We start from the raw sequence: 11463 nt of genomic DNA on the forward strand, positions 1-11463 counted from the left end.
GAGAAAGAACTCAAATTTACAAATGTATTTATAGTAGTTCTTTTTAGCAAAAAAACAAAACAAAACAAAAAACTGTAAACTGAGGGGATGTTCATTAAGTGGGAATAGCTGAACAAGTTATGGTGAAGGTGATGTAATACTACTGTGCTGTAAGAAATGATAAGGGAAGGTCCAGCTAAGTGGCACAGTAGAGAGAGCTCTGGTCTTGGAGTCAGGAGGATCTGAGTTCAAATCTCACTTCAGACACTTGAAACTTACTGTGTGACCCTGGGCAAGTCACTTAACCCCCATTGCCTCACAAAAAAAGAAAAGAAAAAAGAAAAGAAAAGGGGGGAGGTGGCTTCAGAAGAATCTTTAAGACTTCAACTAATGCAAAGTGAACTAAGCAGAAGCAAAACAATTTACCCAGTAACAAGAAAATTATAGAGATGGTCAGCTTTGAAAGACATAGTAACTCTAATCAACACAATGACCAAACAAAACAACAAAGGACTAATATGACAAAACATGCTATTCATCTGCAGATAAAGAGCTGATGGAGTCAAAGTGCTGACTGAAGCAAAATTGGGGGGGTGGGGATATGGTTAATGTGGTTTGTTGTGTTTGGGGGGGGTTTTGTTTTGTTTTGTTTTGTTTTTTGGGGCACATACACATATATACATGTATATAAATTGCTTTTCTGGCTCTGTTCGCCTGACTCTAATCATACAACCCCTCCAAGGTTTCCTTGAAACTGTCTATGAAAGTTTCATCATTTCTTATGGCCCAGTAACATTCCATTATAAATATACATCATACTTTGTTTAGCCACTCCCCTGTTGATGGGCAGTCCCTTCATTTTTTATTTTTAGCAATCAATGCTTGGTCAAAGAGTATGAACATTTTAATAGCTTTTTCCAAATGGCTTTGCAGAAACGACAGACCAATTCACAGCTCCAACAAAGCATTAGTATGCCTAACTTACCATAGCCCTTTTAAACATTTGCATTATCCTCCTTTTGTCAACTTTGTCAGATCTGATGGGTGTGAGGTGGAATCTAGAGTTACTTTAATTTGCATTCCTCTGAGTGATTTGGAACATTTTTTCATATAATCATAGACAGTTTGGATTTCTTCCGTTGAAAATTGCCTGTTCACATACTTTGGCCCTTTTTCAACTGGGGACTGGCCCTTATTCTTATATATTTGAATCAGTTCTCATTCGTCTCAAGGATACGTAATCTTGGATATTAGATTTTTAAGAGGCAACTGGGTGGTATGGTGGGCTGGATTTGTGAGGATCAAATGAGATAATATTTGTAAAAATCTTACCACAAACAGTAACTGGAAAAAGTAGGCATTACATAAATGCTTATCATCTTCCTCCCTCATCAGGAAAATTTGCCACAATGATTTTTCCCAGATAAATTTTTTTCCTTCTAATCTTAAACGTACTGCTTTTGTTTATACAAAAATTTCATGATTTTATGTAATCAAAACTGTCCATTTTATGAACACTTCCCCTATCCATAGATCTGAAAGGTAATTATTCCTCTAATTAAATTTGTTTATGATTTTCCATTTTCAGAGAATAGTACAAGATGAATAGGTACAGCCGGGATTCCATTATATTATCTTTCTCCACAAGCTTTTCTATTTCATTGGAAGGCACTACAATCCTTCCATTCTCCTTTCTTCTTAATTTTCTCCCCTCCCAATTTCTAATTCTTCAGTAAACTGAAGCTGTCTCCTTCAAAGTTACCACTAATCTTTTTGTTCACCAAATGCGATGGTCATTTTTTCTCAATATTAAAAAAATCTTTCTGCTACATTTTATGCCATTGGTCATGTCTTTCTCCTGGATGCTCTTTCTTTTCCTGCCTTTCTCTTGGTTCTCCAACCCTGTCTGACAATTTTATCCCATTTCCCTAGCTGATAATTATCTACACATCATGGCCCCTAACTAAGAAAGAGCCCCAAAGTTCTGTATTCTTGGTCCCCATCTCTCTGTGCACTCTCACTTAGAAACTTCATCAGTTCCCATGGATTTAATTTTCTTCTCTATGCAGAGGATTCTCAGATCTATATATCCAGTCTTAATCCCTTTAATAGCTTCCCTGAGCTTCAATCTGATACCCTCAATAGCCTATTATACATTTTACACTGGATGTTCTCTATACAACCCATCCTTTTTCTATTTCTATTAAGGGTGCCACCAACCACTCTATCACCTAAGTTTTCAACTTAGCTATTCATCAAACCCTGCAATTTCTATAACTCCACATCTGTCTCTTTTTCCCTCTAATGATATAGAGAATGCTCTCGTAGTTCAGGCTCTCAATCTGAAACTATTTCCCCAAATTGGTCTCCTTGCCATAAGTCACTACCCTACCCCCACTGATCCTCCAAAGAGCTACCAAAATGACTTTCCTAAAATGTGGGTCCAAAGATGTCACTTCCTTACTCAAGAAACTCCAGTTAGGTTCCCCTAAGCCCATTTACTCTAGGATCAATTTTTTTTATCCTTACCTAATTTTTAAAATTTTCTGTTTTTTGTATGGGTTTTACACTATACACAATTATTAGTACAGCTGTACATGTGTATAATTAATAAATAAATGCATTTGTTTATAAACAGATGCATGAGTAAATATGCATTTTTTTTTAAACTGACAGGAGTATGTAATCAAAAAAGATTGCCAACCACTAAAAAACTATGCAGCCTTCCCAAAGATCTCACACGACCAGTCTGTGTCAGAGGCAGGATTTAAACCTGGGTGTTCCTGACTCTAAGGCCAGCTCTCAAATCATTAAGCTGTGCTATCTCTCATGAATAATACTGTAAAAATTAAATATTTACTCTACACCAACTGTAAGCTTAAACACAATCAACTTATAATAATTTACTGGATCAATCACAGCTGCTCTGTGCAAGCTAAGAGAAGTTTATATGACATATTTGGAAGAACTTTGAAAATTTACTCAAAGAAATCCATTTCCACAATCAATTTTAATTCCATACAGGACTCAAGTTTCAAATTTCTGATTATCTTTGTTGAATGCTTACTCAGATTGTTCTATGAAAAAAGAGGTTAAGATTCACCAGACAGAAGAATTCTGTTTTAAGTTTTGTGAAAGGTTTTATGTGATAGGATGAATTTAGAACTATGTAAGCCACAAAGTTTATATAAAAAGCAACATAATCCTGGTTCTAATTGGCAATAAGATAATAGTTATGGTCTAAAAAGTGAAAAATCACAAGATAAAAGCTGCAAAAGGCTCAATAATTCACAGTACAACATAAATTTAACACTATTTCTTTTCATCAGTCTAAAAAAGTGAACCACATGAAAATGTGGCATGAATGTCATTAGTATTTTAATTTACGCTAGAAGCATATAATTACACAACTTATATTCAGTTTTCACTTCTCTGTTGTGTTTGTATTGTCAGCATCTATGAGGCACAGTAGTGGGTTAACAAGGATCTGGAGTTTTTCTCTTTATCTGGGTGCGAAAACTTTTTTCAATGACAAAACACTGTCTCCCACTCCCAAAATTTCCAATTTCTACTCTGATAGTGAAGCCCAAGAAGGTGAATATAAGGCAGTCTTGTTCTTGGCTGTCCCACTTTAAAAGTATCCAGTTTCTCAAAGATCAGTCCAACTCCAGAAAAGAATGAAAGAGTTTCTCTTTCCTGGGAATATGCACTGGGGGCAGTTTTTAAACAGCCTGCATTTGAGAACAAATTCTCACCAAAAAATACTTACTTTCTATAAAATCAACTGGGCCTCAAGGTTCCAGTTTTCTATAGTATAGTAAATTTAAATTTCACAGAACATTTTTAAATGGCTCAATAAAATCCAGTTAAGAACAAAATCTTTATGGGGCAGTGGATAGAGAACCAGCCCTGGAGTCAGGAGGACCTCAGTTCAAATCCGGCCTCAGACATGTAACACTTAACTAGCCGTGACCGTGGGCAAGTCACTTAACCCCATTGCCTAGCCAAAAAAAAAAAAAAAAAAAAAGAATGAAATCTTTAATTTATAGTTCAGCTGTCCTAAAGACACCAAATCATACTTGTTAAAAATTGGTATTTCATTGTTTCTAGGATCAGTTTTAATGGGCTTTAAAATTAATTATCCCAAAAGACAGATGCAACTGGGCTTTTATAAAAAACCTACAAACCAATTCAGAAGCATTTATTAGAAGATCACGAAGGTTTATATTACACATACATGCAAGCCTACTTTCCTAGCCAATAAATCAATGCTTTAGAAAGCATTTCTAAATAACATCTTTTCAATAAACAAACTTTTGCTTTTTCATATATCTGACCCACTATCACCACTTCTACCATTCTATTATTTTTTACTAATATAATTCAACAGGAGATGACTACTGGAAATTTGGGAAATGATAAAGGTCATTATTAAGTGCTGAATTAAAACTTCTACCTGAAATATAGTAATTTAAAATGTGATTCCAAACAGTTTTACTGCAGAGCATTTAGCACTCCTTCAGGTATAGTGGGGAAAAAACTTCATGATTAGAGAAGAGAAAAAAAGATCTATCATACAACACTTCGATAGTTCAGCCATATCAGTTATCAATGTCCTTAAACCACTTTCAAGCTTGGTGATCAAGGCAATATTTCAAAAAGTCTAAACCTAGGGTGGGGCGGAGCCAAAATGGTGGCGTGAAAGCAGTGACTTGCTTGAGCTCTCCCCCAAATCCCTCCAAATACCTATTAAATAATGGCTCTAAACAAATTCTAAAGTAGGAGAACCCACAAAAAGACAGAGTGAAACAAATTTCCAGCCCAAGACAACTTGGATGGTTAATCGGAAAGGTATATCTCGCCAGGTGGGGAGAGGAACACAGTGTGGCGTGGGTGGCGTGGGCACACAGGCCACAGCGAACCTGAAGCAGGCCTCTTAGGACTGAATCGCAGGCAGCTGTGACAGTTTCCAGACTTCTCAACCCAAGAATGCCAAAGACAACTTAGAAGGTCAGTGGGAAAAGTCTGTGACTTCAGTGAGAGAAGAAGCTAGGTCTCAGCTGCAAGTCCAGAGTGGGGCTTCTGGGGCTGCGGCTGCCTCCTGAGCTTCTGGCCCACAAACTGAGGGGGAATCAAGTGGCTGATCAGAGGAGGACTGCAGGGATCTCTTTGCCAGAGCTGAGGCAGGAATCTATTGCTCTGCCCATGCTTGGATCTGGGTCACAGTTCTGAGGTGGGGTCCTGGGGCTAGGAGGAGTGCTGGCATGGTGGAGCTTGTTGTGGCGGTGAAGAGGAAACACCTCACCCCTTATCATACCACCTTGGAAGGACTGAAAATTTACAGGTCCCTAGGAGTATCTCTGAAAACAGCTGTACAAACCCCCGAAGCTTGGGACAGTATATTCTCCACATTGGAAGCAGACTATTGGCTAGAAACATGAGTAAGCAGCGCAAAAAGAGTCAGACTATATTATCTTACTTTGGTGACAAAGAAGATCAAAACATACAACCAGAAGAAGAAAACATACAACCAGAAGAAGAAAACAAAGTCAGAGCTCCTACATCCAAAGCCTCCAAGAAAAATATGAATCAGTCCCAGGCCTTGGAAGAGCTCAAAAGGGATTCTGAGAAGTAAGTAAGAAAGGAGAGGAAAAACTGAGAGTGATTCAAGAAAATCATGAGAAACAAGTCAACAGCTTGCTAAAGGAGACCCAAAAAAATACTGAAGAAAATAATACCTTAAAAAATAGCCTAATCCAAATGGTAAAAGAGGTCCAAAAAGCCAATGAAGAGAAGAATGCCCTAAAAATCAAAATTGGACAAATGGAAAAGGAAGTCCAAAAGATTACTGAAGAAAATACTTCCTTAAAAATTAGAATACAGCAATTGGAAGCTAGTGACTTTATGAAAAATCAAGACACTGTAAAACAAATCCAAAAGAATGAAAAATTAGAAAACAATGTAAAATATCTCATTGGAGAAACAACAGACATGGAAAATAGATCCAGGAGAAAGAATTTAAAAATTATTGGACTATCTGAAAGCCATGATCAAAAAAAAAAAAAAAAAGAGCCTAGACATTATCTTCCAAGAAATTATCAAGGAAAACTGCCCTGATATTTTAGAACCAGAGGGCAAAACAGAAATTGAAAGAATCCACTGATCTCCTCCTGAAAGAGATCCCCAAAGGAAAACTCCTAGGAATATTGTAGCCAAATTCCAGAGCTCCCAGGTCAAGGAGAAAATATTGCAAGCAGACAGAGAGAAACAATTCAAATACTGTGGAAACACAATCAGGATAACACAAGATTTAGCAGCTTCCACATTAAGGGACTGCAGGGCATGGAATATCATATTCCAGAGGGCAAAGGAGATAGGATTACAACCAAGAATCACCTACCCAGCAAAACTGAGTATAATTCTTCAGGGGAAAAAATGGTCATTCAGTGAAATACAGGACTTTCAAGCATTCTTGATGAAAAGACCAGAGCTGAATAGAAAATATGACTTTCAAATACAAGACTCAAATGGAACATGAAGAGGTAAACAGGAAAGAGAAATCATAAGAGACTTATTAAGGTTGAACTGTTTACATTCCTGCATGGAAAGATGATATTTGTAACTCATGAGACCTTGTCAGTATTAGGGTAGTTGGAGGGAAAAATTATATATATATATGTGTGTGGATAGATAGATAGATAGATAGACAGACAGACAGACAGACAGATAGATAGATAGATAGACAGACAGATAGATAGAGGGCACAGGGTGAGTTGAAGATGAAGGGATCATATCTGGAGAATAAAATTAAGGGGTGAGAGAGGATTATACTAGGAGAAGGAGAAAGGGAGAGGTAGAACAGGGTAAATTATCTCACAAAAAACAAAAAAGAAAAGGCTCTTACAGTGGAGGGGAAACGGGGGAAGGTGAGAGGGAATGAGTGAATCTTATTCTCATAGGATTTGACTTAAGGAGGGAATAACATACACACTCAATTCAGTATGGAAATCTGTCTTACCCTACAGGAAAATAGGGGGGGAAAGGGACAAGAGAGTAGGGGGATGATAGAGAAGAAGGAATATTGGGAAAGGGGGTAATCAGAAGCAAATGCTTCTGAGGAGGGACAGGGTCAAAAGAAAGAATAGAATAAATGGGGGAGCAGGATAGGATTAAGGGAAATAGAGTTAGTTTTTCACAGCATGTCTACTATGGAAGTGTTTTGCATAACTACACATGTATAACCTATATTGAGTTGCTAGCCTTTTCAATGAGGGTGGGTGGGGAGGGAGGAAAGGAGAAAATTTGGAACCCAAAGTTTTAAAAACACATTCTTAAAAAAAAATGTTTTTACATGCAACTGGGAAATAAGAAATACAGGAAATGGGGTATAGAAATCTATCCTACCCTCCAGGAAAATAGAAGAGGAAGGGGATAAGAGAAGGGGGGAGGGAGAAGAGAAGGCAGACTAGGGGAAGGGGTATTCAGAATGCATGGCATCTTGGGGTGGGGGAAGGGGCGAGATGGGGTGAAAATTTGGAACTCAAAATCTTGTGGAAGTAAATGTTGAAAACTAAAAATAAATAAATTTGTTAATAAAAAAAATTATGGGTAAAAAAAGAAAAAAAGAAGTCTAAACCTAGCAAAATCAATACTTTAAAGCTGAGGTAAACAATTTGTGGCACCCAAATTGACTGCTAGAGGTATTCTGCCTATCAAGCATAGCTTTTCTCCATCCTCATCTTTCTCGACCTTTTTCCCTCTATTCTTCCACTTATTTCTTTCCACTATCAATACCTTTAGGTTTTTCAGAAATAACCACAATCACTGCCAGTCCACTGAAAGGCTAGTCCAAAGAGCAGTTTGAACACCAAGGGTAAATTCATTATGATCTAAAAACACTTTTACTGAAGATCAACTACACATAAAGCATTATACTAGATACCAAGGAGAGGATATAAAAATGAATGAAGACTTTCACTGCCTTCAATGAGCTTATAATTCACAAGATAGACAAGTTTAGAAATAACAGAAGTTCAGAAATAATATAATAATAGTACAGTGTGAAATACTATAATACAAAAGGTTCAAGTGAAAAAAGGACAGCCCAAAGTTACAAAGGAATAGGAAAAACTGATCCTAATAGGCTCTGATGGCTCTTAACAGAGATGCACATTATCTCATTAGAAAAAGCAGTATATCCTATTCTATTAAATACTACTTTCTTATCTTTCTAAGGAATACAAATATGGCTGGTAGTTAGAAGACACTAATATAAAGAACACAGGATTCTGAACTGTCATCAGTGCCTAGGTTGTACTGGCTATTGTACTGAGCCTAGATGGGGAAACCTTTCCCAACCAGTGTCAGGAGCAATCCTCCTTCATTCAAGGGAACCAATAAATGATACCTTGTAGGATCCTAGGATTCCATGGAGAAATTCCAAAAACTTCACCAGGAAGATCTACTAAAGAAACCCCTCATAATTATTGGTTATTTGAAATCGCACAATAATCATTATTCCACTAGGTAAAATCACTCCACTAACATTTCTACTGAAGGATTCAGGAACAAATGCTGTTCTGAAGAAACTCAGGAGAAGAAAAAGTGGATAGATCATAGTATTGAGAGTTAGATGTGACCTTAATAAATCATTAGTCCTCTTATCCCCTCCTCGTTTTCAGAAGAGCAAAGAGAGGCCCGGGGTAAATGAGAAATCTGAAAGGAATAACATAAGACATAATGGGTAGAGAGGAAAATGGTGTTCTTGCCATCATATTCTAGTTTGCTGACCCCATCCTTCATGCCTTGGATTAGAAGGGGATGGACTAGCTATAAAAGCACTTAGTATTCCCTTTTTTCTTTCTTGGTGTTATTCCTAGAGTTGCTTAAGATTTGTTGATTAGGAGTCTGAAACAACCAACCAGTCAGCACCCTTTTCCCCTAACTCAAGTTCTTGGGGTCTTCAGTGATTGCACCAATTATCCCATTACCTCTGAGCAAGTTCTAACTACTGACAATATACAGGCCTAAAGAAATTAATCTGTCTAGTACTCTGTTTAATGATCATAAAGCAAAAAGATTAGGGGCGTCTAACTCTAAAACAGAAAGATGCCTTTTATGCATTTTCTTGGACAGCACCACTATTTGGCTCTATGACTGTTGCTTGAAAAATCTGTCATTTCTGAGACAGACCATAAACTATCTCTGACTTGGTAGGTGACCTTGAATAAATGCTATTGCCCAATATGTCATTAGGCAACCTGGCAATGAGCCTCTCTACCTTAACTAAAGCTGTTCTTTAGTTGATACTGTCTGGGTCCTTACTCCAAGCCTTACCATCTTAACACAATCTGCCAGAGCTTACAGTCTGCTGGCATAAAGAACCATTAAGAACTCAGGGTCATCTCCAATGGATAAACTACTGTATAATGACTTTAGCAGGACTTTCAACAATTTGAAAAACTCAAACTCATGTTACAGCATTTGGCAAGTAGACTGAGAAGGCAAAATGTTTTGCTGTATGCAAGTTTGCATTCAAATCTTTTCTCTTTTTAACTGCTAGTATACAGTTAGCAGTATTTCAAGGTAATCATCACGAACAAAAAGTCATCTTGTTACATTGTTTAAAGTAGGTACAAACGTCAAGACAAATACAATTTGTAGTGTTGTTAAAAATCATCTTTCTGCAGAATCATCAGAGACAACTCCTCCCACCCCAGCCGAAAAAGGACTTGTTGAAGCAAGTTAGAAATTTGTGCAAAATTAGCAAATGTTACTGGACTAATATCTACGGCCCACATATGTTTACACAAAATTGGCTTGTTAGTTGTAGCTCTCCTAAAACTCTGATGGTGATGTTATTTAAAATGTTTGTAGGCAGAAAAATGTACTATGAACTAATGAAAACTCAGGTCTATTATCTTCTTCAAACTTCTCACCTCCCTTCACCATTCAATACGCATTAAATAAAACAAACTGCTACTTATACCTGTTGAATTTCTCATCCCCCTATTATGTAAAAAATAATTTTCACTACTCTAGTTTTTAAGATTAATTCTCAAATCAGACTATAAACATGGTAAATGCAATGAAGTTATTTCAGAAGATGAATGATGAGATGGTATACATCAACTGAGCACTTAAAGCAACAATCCTATTTCCCTATAAACAAAAAGTTACGGTCCTGCTTTAAAAAAAAAGTAGCTAATCAGTTTCAAAAAGTCACAAATACCTTAACCTACAGTATTTCACATGGGGCAACACCCTCTACGGCAGATATGTCTCCTCCTTCCATACAAAAAACATGTTAGAATGCTGATTTGACCAAAGAAAATCTATGTGTTACTCTAAGACTTTAGGCTCAAACAAATCTGGGGACATAACCAGATTGTTTTAAGGGTAATATGGCTACTTAGTACCACAAAAAGGAAGCAATCTGTTTGTTTTAACTGCAAAGACTCAGAATTAAAATACTCTGGAAAGGGAAGCCAGGTATCAAGATCTGCCGCAAAACAAAGATTACACTCAACTTTCCCCTCCAAGAGCAGGAAAGCTTAAACAATAGTATATAAGCAGAAAAAAAATGCTCACCAATGCACTTGTAGGGAATAACAATGTGAGAGCGAGGCTTGCACTGCTTCTTGCCTTTCTTGCACCAGTTGTCAATCACAACCCGTTTGTTTGCTTCCATCACATTGGTGATCTCAAGCTCTGGATACATCTATCAAGGCGAAGGAGGAAGAAGAGAAACTATCAACCACCTTGGAAGATGGACATTCAAAGCACACAAATCTAGAGCAAGATGCCACAGAAACAGAGCCTTTCCACCTCTTTTCAATATGCCCTTAAGTTCTGTACGTCAGACCCCTACTTTCAAACAACGTCCATCTACAAAGGTAATGCAGATACAAAAACTAAGAAGAAAAAATCCCTACTCTCAAGGAATTTACAACCTATTGGGGAAAGAACAGTTACATAAATTTAGCATATGTAGAACAACTATGAAGATCATAAATACAAGGCAACTGAGGAGATGGTAATCAGAGTTTCAGGGATTAATAGGAAAAGATTTGTATAGAAAGTGGTGCTTAAGGGGGCAACTAGGTGGTGTAGTGGATAGATCACAGGCCTTGGAGTCAGAAGGACCCGAGTTTAAATTTGACCTCAGACACATAACACTCACTAGCTGTGTGACTCTGGGCAAGTCACTTAACCCCGATTTTCTTTCTCTCTCTCTCTCTCTCTCACACACACACACACACACACACACACACACACACAAAGTGGTGCTTAAGATATGTCTTGAAAAAAGAACAGGAGGATACAAATTTGGGAAAGAGTTACATCAGTAACCAATGATTTTTTTTGGCAAAGCAACATTAGACAACATTCACACTAACATTGGGAAGGCACAAAGGCAAATAACCTCTATAAAGATTTGAAAGAAAACTAGCATTAGGCAAAAAAAAAAAAAAAAGAAAGAAA

At 37.2% G+C, this 11463-nt stretch overlaps 1 protein-coding gene across 1 annotated transcript in view; it reads right to left on the minus strand.

Moving 5' to 3' along the window:
- Positions 1 to 11463, minus strand: part of APLP2 (amyloid beta precursor like protein 2) — a 91168-nt gene that overhangs the window by 25591 nt on the left and 54114 nt on the right. Inside the window, exon 3 of the mRNA XM_027877556.1 lies at positions 10570 to 10699. Coding sequence (XP_027733357.1) covers positions 10570 to 10699 — 130 coding nt within the window. The remainder of the gene's footprint in view (positions 1 to 10569; positions 10700 to 11463) is intronic.

Source organism: Vombatus ursinus, unplaced genomic scaffold (assembly GCF_900497805.2).
Source record: "Vombatus ursinus unplaced genomic scaffold, bare-nosed wombat genome assembly UNPS02014813.1, whole genome shotgun sequence".
Taxonomy (NCBI): Eukaryota; Metazoa; Chordata; class Mammalia; order Diprotodontia; family Vombatidae; genus Vombatus; species Vombatus ursinus.